Below are 17,599 nucleotides of genomic sequence, written 5' to 3'. Positions count from 1 at the left end.
ATTTAAATGACCATGCGATGGCAAGTGTGATAAATTATTATTATTAAACCGGAAGTGACGTATTTCTGTCTTTCCTACTTCCTATGACTACTGTGTGACGGAAAGTTGTGAAATATTTGTTACTGCCAAAATGATGCGCTAATACGAACATCACAAAAAGTTGTAAAACATTTGGTTCCTGCCGAAATTATTATTGAATGAAATGTAGATGATTTGGATCATTTTTGGATCATAGGGTAAATATGAAAAAGCTTGCATTGGTGAAGGAAGTTAATATTCAATTATACCTTGTTGATATTAACTCACTTCACAAATGCAAGCTTTTTCATATTTACCCTAAGTTTCTTAACTTTAAACTCAGTAGACAAGAATTTTTGGATCAGTTCCTTCTTTCGTAAAATCATTATTGAATTATCACTATACGGTTTTGTTGTTTTAGCAAGGGATACATCCGTTTTATACGTAGGATCTTTGTATCAAGAAGATCTATTGTCCTTTGTAATAAGTTAGCATTTTGTCACGATCACGTTCAGGAAAACTTGCAGTTCTAGTCAGTATGATCAAGAGGGAATAGGGAGGTTGACCAGAGGACGGAAAACCGGAATTGAACATGCAGTTTCTCCCAGACTTTTAACAGTAGTTTCTCCCAGACTTTTTAACTGATCGTCTCCATGAGGGAAAAAGATACTTTGCAATATAAATGTTGTAGTGTCAAGACAAGTTTAAAAGGAAAATAGCTCACTTTCGGTTAACGTTCGTAGCTCAAAAAGGCCCGTGCCTTAAGCTTTCTAATTAAGTTTTAACGCTATAGCCAAAGCAGACACTGAAGCAAGTCTCACATTAAACCACTCTTACATATGCCGTATATGCTATCGTTTCATTGCTCTTGCATCAGCTGTTGCATGGGAGAGATTTAGTTCAAGGCTTGTTTCCAATAGTTTTTCAGTTTTAATATGTTAATTGTAGTTTTACTTCTGAGTTTTCGAAACCGCCTTGTCAATCGCTTCGCTTCACATCGCTCTATTTCCAAGTATTACAAAGGTCTCAAACGCCTTGCTTGGAATAAATCGAAGTAAATTTTGTCTTGGCCATCTACCGTTGTGAACTTTATTATGGCGAACAACCCTTCGTCCCGTGAGCTGAGTAACGTTCTGCACTTACATCACTGTTGTTACTACCAGTTAATACTAATTTCGAGAATGCAACGCATAGTTCTGCGTGGGAGTTTCAATCATATTCACGGTTGCTGGAAAGGAAGTGTTGGCGGACAATCGGGCTTGGCAAGCTGTAACAATGGCAAAGCCAACAAAGCCAACATACACAATGCAAACGAAGTTCCTTTCGCAACCACTCAAGGGCGGAAGGCATGAATGACTCGTCGTTTCCATGCGTGAACGAGAAGCGTTGCGTGAATTCAGGACGAGCATCTCGCGAGGAAGTAATGTCACCCCTGGATAGGGCTAAATTGCCCACTTTAAAGGAGACTACAAGATATGGTAATATTACAGTTTACGGTATAAAGGGCCTTGTCTCCACACTGCATTCTCAGATTGTTTTCTGATAATACTACTAACTATAATTTAATATCCCTAGGGTTAATACCACGGGTTTCGGGAAATTTAGGCCTGCTCTGGTCAAAGTTAGATAGGAAAATAAGGGAGTTACAAACAATAACTATTGTAGTCTTTGGGAGATCAGTTAGAAAACAAGATCGCACTAAGTTTTTCTCCACGGATGACTGCAGGAACTGCTCGATGTGCATCTGTCAATTTCAAGTAAATCCGATAATATAATGGTATATACATAGGTAGGGGGGTTTTGTCGAGTTTAGATCGGGTTTTATCGGTTAATCAAATTATTTTGTTTCTAGATAGGTGTCCTTAAGTGGGAAACCGCTACAGTTATTGACACAGAAATAAACTCGAGTTATTTATTTCTTTATTTCCTTTAAAATATGGGGTAGACTTTCATATACCGGACCAAAATGGTGGAAGACAAAAGAACCATTGTTATTCTGATTAGGCTTTGTTGATTAGGTATTGTTATGTTAGCTTTGTTCTTTTGTTTTATGGACGTCAATTATTCAGGGTCCGGTATATGAAAGATAAGACAAAATTTGAATTTGCGCTTCGTGACTGGACTGGAACGAACGCAGTTGTGGTTAATGATGAGTTACTAAATACTTGTGCTTAATAATGAGTTACTAAATATTGATGTTTGGATAAGATGCAATAAGTTCTCGATTAATGTCCAAAAGACAAATTATGTTATATTTAGTCCGAGTCAGAGGAAAGTCAATCACAGTTTTTCTCTCTCCTTTGGGGGTCAATCTCTAACTCAAAGCAATGTAACCAAATTTCTTGGGGTGTATCTAGACGAACACCTTACTTGGAAATATCACGTAAACTTTGTCTGTAAACAAATCGCTAAATCAGTTGGTATTTTATCCAGGACGCGTTTCTACTTATCCTGTAAGACCAAACTTATGTTGTACTATACATTAATTTATCCATACATTACTTATTGTAACTCTACGTGGTCGTCCACTTACGTATCTAATTTAAATAGAATTTATTATCTGCAAAAGCGAGTGGTGCGAGCTGTTACAAATTCAGAATATCGAGCACATACTGCTCCTCTTTTTTCTAAACTGAAAATCTTAGACATCTTCCAACTCAATACCCTCGATATTGCTAAATTCATGTTCCGCTACCACAATAATCTGCTGCCTCCACTTTTCTTCAATCTGTTTATGACAAACAGTCAAGTCCATAAATATGACACAAGAACAGCCGGTAATTATCGTGTGCATTCCTGTCGCACGAACATTAAGAAGTTCACAATTCTTTACCAAGGACCTAGGGTCTGGAACTGTCTTCCTGCCTCTATTACCAATTTGTCAAGCTTTCCTATGTTTAAGAACAAAGTGCTAGAGTTTTTATTAAAATAGTTTCTGAGTTAGTTCCTGCCGCACTCCTTCGCAGCCCTTATTTTGTTTAATATTGTGATGTCGAGGTGGCCTCTCCTATAAGCCTGGTGGTTTCCTGAGGTCTCCTCGCCTAACAACCTGCTGTATGCTTTTTTAAAATCTGTTATACACATAAAGGCAAATAAATGATGATGATGAAATGTACACGTGGTTTCCACGGTACGTCATCGCCGCCAAGTTGGTAGAGGAAAACCAAAGACCTCTCATTAGCTCCTTTTGTTCATCCACCAACAATTGTACATTGCAGCAGTGTTATCTGTATCCCTAGAGATTGCTTGCAAACCACCTGTACTCGTGTCTTCGCAGATTACTGACTGGGCCGGAGGACCAGAGCGGAAAATATTTTTGACCGACGTAACCGAACACAGCGAGGTGCATTCGGCCTCTGAAGAGCCAAATATTTTCCCGCCCGACCCGAAATGACTCAGTCAATATGAGTTTTATCAAATGGTCTCTTTTAAGAGACCATTTGATAAAACACATGTCTCTTTAGGAGTTAAGGAGTATTTTGAATCAAAGGTGTTTTTTTCATAGAAAAGAAGCGAATTTCCACAGAGTAGAATCAGATGTGTTGTTTCTACTTTCCGTCTGCTTCAGACGATAAATTAAAATTAGATCGTTTGATGCCTCCGCAGTGAATGGATTTTGCGATACGTTGCCTTTACTAAGAAAAATCACGGTGTAGCCGGAAGTAGAAAGAAATTCGCACGGGTATTAACATTCGACCCAGACCTTCTTTGTTGGTCTTCGGGATAAAAGTTTGATTGTTTAAAAGCAAGTAAAACCATTTGAGTCCTTGCAACAAGTCAATAATTATTTAATCCTTGTTTCCGGATGTTCAACTATTATAGCTTATCGGATCGGATAAGCTGCAATCGGTATGCTTTAAAGGGCACTTGGTCAAAATACTCAAACCCAACCTTTCACTATAAGTCTTTGAGTTTTAGAAATTGAAATGTTTCAATCCTAGATTGCAAAAAAAAAAAAAAAACAAACAAAACAACGAAACAAAAATCTTTGGAAGGAGGAAGGAGAGCGTCGAAATCGGATCTCTTTCCCCTCAAATGCTATTAGCGATATCCGTCGAATAGACTAAGCGTGCATCCAATTTTCGACATTGCATTCACTTATTTATCGGATTGGTTAACCTTAATCCTCTCTTTGAAACAAGAAACTGAGAACAAAAGACCCATGACAAGCCTTGCCGCGGCGACTTTATGCTGAGCAAAGATAAAACTTATCATTATGACAAATAGCTACTATTTCCGGGTGTACTCTATCGAAATAATGGGTTCTACCTCAAGCTGTAAGTTATCTTAAGCTTGTTATGGCAATTCCTTGATGAGGAAAGATTTTTGCGGTCGATCCGTTGGTAGTAGATATAACAGCATCCATGCGATTTGCGCGTCTTTACTTACCACACTGTAATACAGGAAAGGAACGCCAATTTTTAACTTGACGATGAATTCCTGAAGCATAAATAACACATTTTTTTATAAGTCTTTTCAAGCACTAGACGAACTAAGCATCAGGCTAAATGTTTTCTGGCGGACAATCTACGAGTAGTCTTTTAATTAGGAATCTTTTATAACCAGCTTGGATGACAAAAGTCAACGCGGAAACCATCATCAGAAAACACTTCACGACGTTGCTAAAACTCCTCGTTAATCCAATCTGTCAGTACGGCTTTTCTTTGTGGCTAACTATTTTGTAATAAATCTCTCGAAACGGCCTCATTTTTTTTTTTCACTGCTCTCAAAGGCCACAGGATCCAAAATATAACTGCCGCGCTATTTTGAGAATTTCGCCGGATATTTCAGCTTGTTTACGTTGTCAGAGTACAACATCGGCGAAGTATCCTATAAGTAAAGATAAGGAATGAACGGATCTATCGTTGTCATTCAGACCTTAAAATTGGTCATTTCACGTTGTTGTTTCGTTTGGAGAACGACAATGAACGATACTAGTACTTAGCAAAACGCGTGCAAGACGATCATTTTTCACGTTCCCGTAGTGAATTAGGAAATTAACTCCGGCCACCAAAGATACTGAATTGCATTAATTTATGCACGTTGCATAGATATTGGGGTGACATCATACATTTCGTCGATGCGTTTAGGCCTTCTGTCCAAACTAAAACCCTGAGCCTCTTCACCGAAACCGCGTCGATTTGAAAACGCTCTCAAAAGTGGATACAAAAGAAAACACTTACATATCGTTTTAGTGTGGACAGTCCAAAACGCATCGAAATGAAAACGATGACGTCATTCGCACCCCGTCAGTTGTAATCGGGCTTTGAAAACATAGCTTTACCCGATGTTACCACCAAATATTTGGGACCTTGTTTGCAGCTTAACCTTGCCCTATTCAACCTAATCTGGGTTTTTCATAGAAGAAGAAAATGTGTTGTTTTCAAGATCTTCCCATTTACGGTGCTGGCGCAGGAACACCATGTCGAAGATCGAGAAGGTTTTGAAACAAAACAAGAGAGCCAAAGCGAAGTTGTTTACAGTTTTCAAACTCGCACTGGCGGAAAATGCCGAAAATGTCGATGCTCTTTCGAGCATGCACATATTTTTCAAACTACGATACAGCATGTCATTAAGGACGGTGCCTACTAATTCAAAGGTATTTTTGCGCGGTTGTATGGATATGCGGGAAAAGCAGATCTCAGCAAGTGTTACTAAAATCCAAAAAGAAAACTGGGGGTAACCACGCATTTTTCAAAGATAATTAATCAACAATATTAGCAAAATGCTTTAAAATACAAAGCATTGTATGGCGTTCCTTTCCAAATTAAAGCTTAATTATCTCTGAAAAATGTATGGTTACCCCCAATTTTCTTTTCTTGGATACCAAGAGCACTTGCTAAGTTCTGCTTTCTCTGCATACATTTAAACCGCGCAAATATAGCTCTGCATTAGTAAGCACTACCGATAGGAAATCCGAGTATCTGGAGATGCGCAGAACGTATGCGCAATAACAATAGTAGGCACCGTCCTTAAGCCTTTTACTGCGGACAGTTGAAAACGCTGCGAAAAGGGTAGTGTGGACACGGACCATCGATGCGTCTTCGATGACACCGAAACAATGCATTCAGTGTGGATGCGGCCTTAGTTTCACTTGACGTTTCAAATGACCCGGCTGTGTGTGCATGGAGGAAGAATAAAAACTCATTAATTTGCTTTTCGAAATTTGGAAAAAATGATCAGCTCCACCCTACCACACTGGCGTCTGGTAAGGTTTTTTTTCCCCGATGTTGAAATTTTTGAAAAAGCGCCAACGAGGGGTTGCATTAGAAAAAAGGTGTGTTGACAGATTTTAGTCCCTAAGTAAACAAGTTGTTTCAAAATCGTTTCTAATAGGAGGTTTTCACGTGACGTCATCGGCGCCATGTTGGTGGACGAAAACAACAGGATCTTCGTTCGTCGACCAGAAGTAGTACATTTCTCTATTGTATTGGTGTCTCTGGAGGTTGGTTGAAAACGTCCTATAGACCTAATCGGCTTAATGTTGTACCCAAGTCAAACCCTTTGGGAATAGAACGTTTTGCTCCAGGAATTTCCGTATCATTTAAATACGAATGCAACATTATCACACAAATACAATAGGCCTTATTCACGATAGCCGCCATGTCAGTTTTCAAATTGTCATGCAAATTGGCCATGTGTTATGTTGGGGGGCAAACATTGGAAAAAAGGCAAATTACGGAAACTCGGCTCGTCGAAATATTGAAATAACATTGCTTAAAGTCCATTTTAGTATTTAGAATTAAGTACCTTTTATAATAATTTTATATCTTTTGATTGCCTTTGACAGTTTGACTTTCTACTTCGTTAGCTACTCATTTTTCACTAAAAAAACGTCGAACCAACTTGTGTTATCACTTCTATTTTACTACTTTGGTGAAAACATTCAATGAACGCGAAACAAATCATCTGTGTGGCTAAGATGTTCGTTATAACCCTCTCGAACTTGTGTTGTTTGCCCCCTCAGAAGTGTGTAGCTAATTCGCATGATAATAGCAAATCCAATATGGCGGCCATCGTGAATAAGGTCTATTCACAAAGAATCTTAAATCCCGATAGATTTGAAATGAGTACAACGCTCAGTTAGCCGATAGCGTCTATGCGACCTCGACCTTAGAGGAAATAGAACACGCTCAGAGTAAAATTGAAAGCGTAGTATTTCTTCGCCCATTTTAATGAACAGGTCGCTGACAAACTCGAGTTTAATTAATTAAAAACTTGCGTGAACAACTACTATCCTAATTAAGCAAATGGAGAGAGAAATAAAAATCAATCAAGCCCCTTCTCCAACACTAAAAAATATGCGGAAGATAAGGGAGGAGCGGGTAGTTTCCAATTTTGTATTGAAAATTCTAAAAATTGTAGATGTTTATTGCAATTTGATAATTTAATAATCTTCATCTAGCATATAAATCGACTGGGGACAGCTATTCTTAGTGTTATCTTCATAGAGTTATGTCGTAGAGTTAGAGTTAAGTCTCCAAAATCCTCAGCCAACATTCATAAAAGCTAACCTTAGGCCTAAGGTTAGCTTTTATGCATGTTTAGGATACTTTCTGTATTTCTGAATTCAGGATTTAGGCCTTCCAAAATCTTGAATCAGGAATTTGGAAACTTAACTCTAATGTCATTGCTCGCTAAAGTACAAAAATACAGTATAATTCAATTCTAACGCGCCATTGTCTCGAAACCATTACTACTTATCTAATTAAAAAAAGTATAATTGACAAACATATTTCAATTGTATGAACTCGCGAAAACGTATTAAAAATAGAGTATTTGGACTAAAAACACTCGACTTCCTAAATAACCTTAAAATTGTTTACTCGTCTAAGCCTTTACTTTAAAAAGACGAATTGTGGAAAATGTGTTTAAAATCTACATTTAAAAAGCACAGGTGCAAATACACACGACAGCATTGACGCGCTACTTCGTCTTTCGTCTTACACGAAACTATGCAATTATCTTGACTAATAATTAATTAATTTATCATAATTATGCTGTCCCTCCACCTCATATCACATCCAACCGCATCATATGATACACATTATACAATATTCAAACTACGTGAGGTGGCTGAGCCCAGTGCGTTAATGACTTGTAACAATAATTTCCGGCGCTAATAATCGTCTTCCCTCTCTCCTAGGGATGATTTGCAAATTTTTGTAAAATAGTTGCCAAGAACACTTATACCGATTTTCTCATTTTCAGTAAGAAAGAAAGTTGAATGTTCTCACTTTTTCCTGTAGCTTTCGTTGTTATTCAGAAACACGACGTTTCTTCAATAAAGCCGGTCTTACTTTGAATACTTCAATGGTTCGAGACTTCTCGCTGGCTGTAGAAGAAACTTGATAGTATAAATGGTTTTCAATCACGTGATGAGACGGCCATGTTGCTGCACAAAACAATGTAGTTCTGTGCACCAAAATGGCTGCTGTGACGTCTGGTGAACACCATCTATCGAAAACTCACGTTTATTCTTCAGCAAGCTCGTGAATTCAGTTCCTAACCCATATTTTCAAAATTCGTGTTCTCGCGGTTGGACTAGAAGGAGAAGTCTTGATGGTGGAAAAAAGTAGCGTTAAAAAGGGCCACCCCACATCAGCCTCGATTCCAAGCTCGTTCCAGTCCAATCGCAAAAAAAAAAAAAAAGAAAAAAAAAAACCCGGCCTACTGCTAAATATTTCGTAGAAATCTCTTTACAGGTTTGGAAGAAGAGTGCTTTACTTGACTGACATTTCTGTGGTATCAGGTCCGGAGATGTCCTTGATTTGCTTGCGTTTGAAAAACCCTAGCTGTTATAAAAAATAAAAAAAAAATAACGAAGAATGTTGTGATCAAACTTCTTTAAAAAATAATGGCCATAAGGCGGCCCTTAACGAAGTCTACTAAGGAGCTTAGACAACGAGCACGTAGAAAGAACAAGAACACTACAAGCAAGCAAGCAGCTTGCAAGCTGTCTCCGATGTTACACGATGATCTCCGTCGCTTCACTGGACGAACGGAGAAATTATTGAGCATAGAGTATAAACGCACAGAACAAAGAGCATAAACTAAAGAATAGAAAGGTTCTGGCAATAACCAGGTTTGACTATTAAAAGCGTGTTAAGCTGGCGTTTTAAAATCGAATAGCAAACAAAGTCGAAGTAACGTGTTACATTTGTTCTTGGATGGTTGACGTCACGCAGTCGCTATTTGGCGTTCATCGGCGCCGTCTCCTCCATGGGAGCCGAGATATCTTTTACACGTTTCCTTTTGAAAAACCCACACTAAAGAAAAAAGACAAAATCAATTCACTTGTTGGCAGGGCTGCCAATCGGTTTCGAGAGATAAAGTCCTTGAGAGCCAGTGAAGAGTTGCTGTCATGCAATCCGTGACACATGAATGAGCTGACTTCACGTAACGCGTGACTGTCAGGAAAAATTCGCTGACGTCACTTTCGCGTACAACGATTATGTTTCACACAGACGAACAACGTTTACTTTTAGCTGCTTTTCCCTTCACCTTGACTTTGGCAAATACCTTATTTTACAATTAAGCCGACAGACACAAAATACAGATACAAGCTTCCCCTTGGTTTTAAGGACGTGGATAGTGATGATTTCCAGAATTTTGATTGGCCAACCACAGCAGGGCTATCGGATAATAACACTGCTGTGACCATTTAAGGTCCCTGTGACCATATATGGTCAATAAACGTGCGCTGAAAATTTTGCAAGGAAAAAAAAAAAGAACAGCTGGGCTATAAATGCCGCCACGACGGAGGAAATGTTTGTTTTTAAGAAAAATGCTATCTTCCGCTTTTACAATCAAAACAGCATCTTTGGATTCCCTTGCGACACTAATTCTATTTAGAGCTTTGCCATTTACAACATCAAAATATCGCACAAAGAAACGATAGCTCACAGTGCTTACATTGTTTACACTTTTTCTAGAGTGCTTTAAGTGCATTGAAGCTAATTAACGGTGCGTACTTAGGCCGTGCTTTTAACTCATGAAGGCTGACAACTTTAACGACAACAAACACGAACGAGGACGAACAATAACGCATGGATTGCTCTTTGCATGTATGTATAGCGCTCTCGTAAGGGAATACATGTACACCTGTTCAATTGCGAATTAGCCCCTGTTGCCTCAAACCATTTTTAACACTTTCAAGAGGCCTTGTTATTAGAAGGATTGACACTACAACACTTTTATCACGTAACAGCAATGTTATGGTACCATGTGAAACACCAATTATTGCTAAACAAGATGCAGTCATTTTGTGACGTAACAAGTTACAATGGCAACAGGAAAGCCTTGCCAGAACACCCTATATTTTGGCATTAGTTGCTCATATCTGAAAAACAAACTCGGTGACCCCAAGTTTTTATTGCACAAAGCGATCAGCAGACCAAGACGAAACTCTGCAAAGTTTAAAAAATTCTGTGGAGCGGATTCAGAGCTACCTCAAATTTTCAATTATTTAAGGTGGCTCTGAATCCGCTCCACAGAATTGTTTTAAACTTTGCAGAAAGTTTCATTCTGGTATTCTGATTACACTTCAGACAAAAATACAAATTCAGCAACAAATTAGTTCAGTTGAACATTTCCTGCTTTTCTGTTCTCTACGCTTTGAGGTCCAGGAATAGACTGTATTTGGTATTAAAAAAGATCGAGGAAACCCTTATCCCTCCCCACTGAAAGAAAGGAATGTTTACGTGGCGATGTTTGACGTGCACAGAGGGGATGTACAACCATTCACACTGATGTGATTGACTGACTATACAACCCCCTTAATCGCAAAAGCCCTCCCCTTCCCCCCCTTGGGATCAGGACGCAGTTACCAAAATCGACTAGCAATCACGAATGGGTAAAAAAAACACAAAGTATACACACACAAAAAAAAAAACAAGCAAACAACAGAACCAATCGTTAACCCTCAGCAATGGCGGCATTTCGAAATAAGTACGAAGGCGATAAACACTTTTCCGTTAAGAGCAAGCCTCTTCCCGTACTTCCCAACATTCCCAAACTTTTCTTCTAACCCCCTGTCCGCTCCTGTCGGGGGCAGGGGTGCTTAAAGAGATGTATGACTGACCGTCAAGTCCCTCCCAACCCTCGTCCTCACTATACTCGCCTATACCTTCCCTTAAATCAACCGACATCAAATAATGTTGTTTCACAAACCTCAGTCTGTACTCACCTTGTAAAGTACCACTATAACCACCGCCACCAACAACAAACCCCCGAGAACAGACAGCAGGATTATCCACCAGGGCGTCTTCTTCTCCAACGGCGCAGTGCTCGCCGGACTGACTGTTGTTATGATCTGTAAGGATCGTGATAAACAGGACGTCAGGCGCGGTGGCCTAATGGTTAGTGTGCTTGACTTCGGATCGAGTGGTCCGGGTTCGGGTCCTGGCCGGGGACATTGTGTTGTGTTCTTGGGCAAGACACTTTCCTCTCACGGTGCCTCTCTCCACCCCCAGGTGTATAAATGGGTACCGGCGAATTTAATGCTGGGGGTAACCCTGCGATGGACTTGCATCCCATCCAAGGGGGTACTAGAAATACTCCTAGTCGCTTTATGCTACAGAAACCGCAGATAAGCACCGGCCTGATGGGCCTTCTAGGCTCGTAGCAGACTTTATTTTTCCCACAGACGCATGTCTGACAGAGCGTAGACTTCAAGCAATTGTATGGCAAAATTGAAAATTATGCTGGGCAAATTCGAGTGAAGGTAGGATCCTCAGATTTTGTCAGTAAAATCCCTTGGTTCGCAACTGAAGTTTAATATTCACACATTTTTCTACATTCAAGGTTTTTCAGAACACCGTTATTTCGGACACGTTTGCCCACCCGTCAAATGGCTTCCAAAACCGTGATAAGGCCTATTCCTTTGATATCATCTCCTTGCCGGGATTTTCAGAAATGATACGCGTGTGGCATCGCGTGTGGCATCGTATACCATTATGATAGTGGGTACCCCTTTCCGAGCTCACGAAACGAATTTTGAAAAGTCAGCCATCTACTCACGCCCCGTCCATAGGTAACCGGATGTTTTCGACAACTGAGACTTTTCCTCTCCGTATCTCCGATTTCGCATCGTACTTGCTCGTCCCCTCAACTTCACGAAAACGATTCGAAAACGCTAGCCTCCACCTACAGGGCAAGCGAGCGCACGCGATCTCTTTGGTATCACGAGGCTCTGACGTCATCGTATTCCAAAATCTCCGTTTTCACCCGTTCACGTGAATACGATAAACCTCCGTTTTCAAAAACCTTCGTTTTGGGTAACCGAAAGCGCCATATTTGTTTGAACGCGACGCAAAAACGAAGGAAAAAGTTCAAACCACAGCAAAACGTGAGATCACTGGCCCATTGGTTGGTTGATGACGTTGGATTCGCGGATTAACGTGCCAAGAACGTTCACCGACCGAAAAACGTCATCTAACATGACCAACAACATCAGAGCATTTAGCCGGAGCTCGAAGGTCATCGGAGCCGCTGCCGTTAAATTTACTCCGCCATAACTAAAGCCGTTCAGCTACCCACCTTTACAATGTCGTTAGCTTCATTAGATTGCGTGATTTCATCAGGTACTTTCACAGTGGCGGTAGTCTCAAGATCCACAGCACGCGGATTGACAAGTTCCTGAAATAAAAAGGATGCAAGTTCTACTTTCTGGAAACGGATGCTTTGGTTTTGCTTCAGGCTAAGTCTTTTTCATCCCACCCCAAAGGTGCCAGTTCGGAGACAAAAGGGCGTGGTAGTAATATAGGCCCTTCGGATTTTAGCGAGCCCGGCGCAGCCGAACATTAGGGAGTTTAAGAAACCACGACGGCTACGGAGACAAAAACGTCACTTCAAAATATAAGTTTGAGCTGTTTTAAGTATTTCATGATTATTCCATCTTGTTTATATTATTCAATATGAGCGAAGTGTCCTAAAACTGGATTGGTACGGACGGATTTGAAGTAAAGAGTGAGACTGAAAGATTCACGGTAGTGTGTCTACGTTTTCGTCAAAACCTTAAATTTGGTCATTTCACTTAGTAGTTTTGACGAGTACAAGGAAATGATTGTTCAAAAATGCGTGCCGCACGTGCAGCACGATCATTTTTCCTCTTTTAACCAATAATATTACTGCTTTTTGACGTTGTCATTGCCGTAGCCGTCGTCGTTTCTTAAACTCCCTAATGTGAATCCCATGGAGACCCCCCTCCAGCGAATACTCTATCAGTCTTATGAAAGAATATGCGGCATTGTAAATTACATAATAATTATTCAACTTCGTTTCCCAAGGCCCCTGTTCTTTCCGTCTCGGAACGGGACCGGCAAATGCATTAATTATTAGGGAGCTCAAGCACGCAGGGGCGGCAACGGAAGTGCGCTGTTTTCCTTTTTGGCTTGTCTTGACACGACGACGTTTACGTGGATACGTATCTTTCCACTGCTAAAGACGATAAGTTTCAAAGGATGAGAAAGACTACTGTCCCAGCATGAAAAATAATCATTTCCGGTTTGTGACAGTTGCTTAGAACCATCGGGAAATTAATGAAATTCAATTTCTATCGAATCCACTACCGTTATCCCAGCTAGCGAAAGAAGAGATAGATCCCGCAATTTGCGCTGAAGGGAGTCGTTTTATAGTTGATTTGAGCTTGACCAGAGGGACACTCCAATCCCAGGGATGGCACTAGGATTTTTCAATCTGGGTCCTGGGACCCGCATGTTCGGCCAAATTGGGGTCCCAAGCATTTTTTGGGGGTCCCAAAATCTTGGTGACTCTCTGCGAGAAAAAGAGTATGTTTTAGATTATGAGAAAAAGAGAGTAACCAACTTGGAATTAATATTGACGCATATGCATATGCATAGGACCGGCCGACAAAGGCTTTTTCTAGAGCCGTTACATTCATTCCTGCACAAGAACTCTGTTAATGAAAGAGCACCCTTCCCAAGGGTTTACGGATCACTGGTTTCCTTCCTTAGGAGCAACGAACAGTGACGTCTTTTGCTATATATTTGCATTCAGTGACTTGCAGAGTACATTCCTCTGAAGAATTCCGCAGAAGGCGGTCGAAAATTTAGTTTTAACCTTTTTAGATGTTTTAAACCCCCTTCTTAGAACTTTAATTATGAGCACAGATCGCTCCAACAGTTTTACAAACAACAGAATATACTGACAAATCAAAGCAAGTTGTGTGAGTTATTTAAGTCAGTGCCTTGCGTCCTGGGATGCATTAAAATTTCGATGATGCATTTTTTGGATTTTCTTTGCGTAAAAATGCACGATTTCTGCGTTAACGCGATCCCTGAATCCCAATCAGTGAATAGCTATATCCTGAGCAATATACTACATCGTGTTACTTAATCAGTAAGGGCTCTAAAACCACTTCCGAGCAGCCTGCCTGTTATCACGTGATGGGAAGTCGTGGGGGAGGGGTTGGGGGGGGGGGGGTTTGCCAAACTTGTTATCCAGTGCGCTTGGTACACTAACCCCCCCCCCCCCCCCTCTCCAATTTCCTTCCTTACTCTTCTTACTAAGTGGCCGGAAATGTTAAAACATGGCAAGGACAGATGATCAAATGATCAAACAGTTATCATACTTGAAGCAGCGTGTTTTCCCAAAGCCGGAATGTCAACTTGATATTGGCTTTGTCTCCCGTCTTTAATCGGCCCAGCTGACATTTGAAGGACTGGCAGGCCGCCTTGCGACAACTCTACAACAGAAGAAAATATGATCGTTTCTGAAAACAACCGCGCTTCTCAGGTCATAGACCTTATCACGGTAAAGGGGAATCTTTGTTTACATTTCTTGCCTCATTAGTACCAAGGCTACCATTTCCTAGTCAGTCAGCAGAGAGTGAAGTACTGAATATTAAAAGTGTATTGCATGACGAGCTATCTCTGAAAATCCTGATAATCTCGGAGCAATCTGAGGATGATTCGAAAACTTGAAACTTTACAAAGAATGTATGGCATTATTAGCGCCTTTCCCACCTACGAATTCATCGGTTTTTGATGGCCAATCACTCGCTTGTCATCTAAGCCAAAAAGCTTAAAATTGGAGATTCAATTAACTTTAACAAGTTCTTTTACCTTTTGAAGTCAAGTTGTAAATTACACGACGCCTTCTGTGCGCAAACTCGTATGTTAATGAAACAAAGATTTTACCGTGAGAAGTTAGGGAGTAAAAATTAGATTCAACAAGAGAAGTTAGCAAAGTGCACTGCATCTATTGTTGCTCTTTCTCCGAGAAAAGCAAGATTTTATTCAAGCTGGACAAACAGCCTCAATGTCAGTTAACCTTAACGCCTGCACGGCAGTTTAATGTCATGCTTAATTGCTCATTTTTCTTTTGGAATCTAAGAAAACGTTACTTACCAACACGATATTCTCAGTATCACGCCTCTTGCGTGACGGGACGTTTTTTCCTGATGTGTCGTTCCCAGGCTAATGGAAAGAAACAAAATATTAGAGAGTTTAAACCTGTCAAAAAACTAATTCTCGCGCACCAATCATCGCGTTTTGCTGCGCTCGACGCCGATTATTACGTGTTGTGATTTATGAAACTGAAGATGAATGAAATAAATGTATTTATTATATGACTAGCTCCGTGAGCGGGTAAGATGAACCAAATTGCGCGCTGTGATTGGCTACCCGAGCGGGCAAGATGGAGCGATACTGCCCGCTCGGGATTTCTCGCTTGCTCCCGCAAGATCAAAGATCATGTTTTAAGTCATATAATAAATCCTTTATTGACCAACATAAACACGCAAAAAAAAGAACTTGGCCAATATCCAGCCATCTTGACCTCACGCTTGGTCAATAACTCATAAATATTTGAAGTGCTGTTTATGGATAAGACGGAGAAGTGATTCTCACTCTTAAGCAATTGCCTCTTATAGAAACCTCCAAAATTAATGTGTCTTCAATGGGATTCGAACCCATGTATGACCACGGCAATGCCGATGAAATGCTCTACCAACTGAGCAGTGAAGTCACTCAGTTTAAAGCAGGTCAGTTATTGGACTCATAACACAGTTTTGATGAATCCGGCTTGAGATTTATCTGTCGATATCTGAATTACTCGGGCATATTCGGAAAAAAATTCCGAGACTTAGCTAAAACGTCTTTAAGTACAAGCAAAATATTTTATATTTTAAGTCACAACCATAACCATAATCTACTGTAGGTTTAACGAAGTCATCTCCTGACTACACTCTTTTTCAGTTAATCATAAAAATTGCAACTTCCTCGATTGTGATTGGTTTAAAAAACTCTTATTTTCCACTAATTCGCGTGCCAAGTTGTCATCGGACAGTTCAATAAGCCAATCACATTCAAAGTTGTAGTTTAAATCAACCAATTACAAGCTTGGTTTCAACCACCATACAAACAGTGTACAGACTCCTAAATTGGAGTTTTCTTTCTCTTTCGGAGCAACAGTACAGTGTTTTCAATCACGTGATCAGTAACCTTGTTTTTCCAACGAAACAAAAGAAAACGTTTGCATGACAAAATAGGACATTTGCACGATGACGCCATATGACTACAAGTACCAGAATCCTTCAGGTTTCGCTTGTCTCACTTTAATCAGAGCTATTGTTATTTTTACCCCACTGGGAATACAAAATTTAAATACGAAAAGAAAAACAAACTGAATTGTGGTAGTTGTAGTCAAATGACGCCATCGTGAAGTTCAATTCCCGGAGGATTAGTTGGGTACACCAAAATGGCCGCAGTGACGTCACGTGAAAACACTCTAAAATTTTGTCAGTCTTTTAAGCAAATTTTGCCTTTCTTTCATAACTTGGCTCTTCTTCTTTTCTCCGAAATTGTAATTGTTATGATTACAAATTGGTAAGAGGACTTCGTGTCGTCCAATTCGGTCCGCAATCACACTTGCGATAAACAAATCGGAGTCCCGCTGCGCGGTCGTCCGATTTTGTTATCACTCGTATGATTACAGACCGAATAGGCCATTTTACAGTTGTTTGCTCAGCGACCTCTTGTAGCCTATGAATGGCTGCGAGGCTACCGGTGACCTTGCATTGATACAGCCCCCACTGCTTTTATCATGTAAATTGTGTTGTTGTAATTCTAATTAGTCTGTATTAACATTACAAAAGCACGGAGGTTTGTATCAAAACAAAGTCACCGGCAGTCTCGCTTCCATTCGAAGGCCAGGTAACTTAGCTACAACTGTAAAATGGTCTATTGGACTCTACTCAGTCTTGCTACCATTATTTGTAAGAGCGTCTAAGTTTGGGGCTGAGACTTGATCGTTTTTATCACTTTTTTGCGATTTGAGCCTGAAAACGGTCTTAACATATTCTTGAAGTTGTGTGGTACACTAAGTTCGACTACAAACTGAGTTGTTCTTCAGCTTATCATGTAATGAGAAAACCACATTGATAATGGAAAAAAAGCTTCCGTAAGTATTTGCGTTCATTGTCTTGTTAGACTATAGTTTTACTTTTTTTTACCTTCATTTATACTACTCGCAAAAACGGAAAAATAAATGAGCAAAAACATAGACGAATTGATTGGGTATGTTCTTAAATTTTGGGATAACCCCAGCCTAAACGGTC

At 40.1% G+C, this 17,599-nt stretch overlaps 1 protein-coding gene across 2 annotated transcripts in view; it reads right to left on the bottom strand.

The window, feature by feature from the left end:
* Positions 1–7,176: 7,176 nt before the first annotated feature.
* LOC138045791 (integrin alpha-5-like) overlaps positions 7,177–17,599 on the bottom strand; it is a 53,442-nt gene continuing 43,019 nt past the window's right edge. Inside the window, exons 28-33 of one of the 2 annotated variants that reach the window (XM_068892417.1) lie at positions 15,390–15,458; positions 14,612–14,725; positions 12,559–12,657; positions 11,207–11,332; positions 9,177–9,287; positions 7,177–8,813 (exon numbers count right to left, since the gene is read on the bottom strand). In XM_068892417.1, the coding sequence (XP_068748518.1) occupies positions 9,210–9,287; positions 11,207–11,332; positions 12,559–12,657; positions 14,612–14,725; positions 15,390–15,458 (486 nt within the window). In that variant the 3' untranslated portion in view covers positions 7,177–8,813; positions 9,177–9,209. The remainder of the gene's footprint in view (positions 8,814–9,176; positions 9,288–11,206; positions 11,333–12,558; positions 12,658–14,611; positions 14,726–15,389; positions 15,459–17,599) is intronic. The other variant, XM_068892425.1, reaches the window with a different exon arrangement.

The sequence above is a fragment of the Montipora capricornis genome, chromosome 1 (assembly GCF_036669925.1).
Source record: "Montipora capricornis isolate CH-2021 chromosome 1, ASM3666992v2, whole genome shotgun sequence".
NCBI classification, from domain to species: Eukaryota; Metazoa; Cnidaria; class Anthozoa; order Scleractinia; family Acroporidae; genus Montipora; species Montipora capricornis.
The sequence above is the reverse complement of the archived record's forward strand: the minus strand, read 5'-3'. Positions and strand labels throughout refer to the sequence as shown.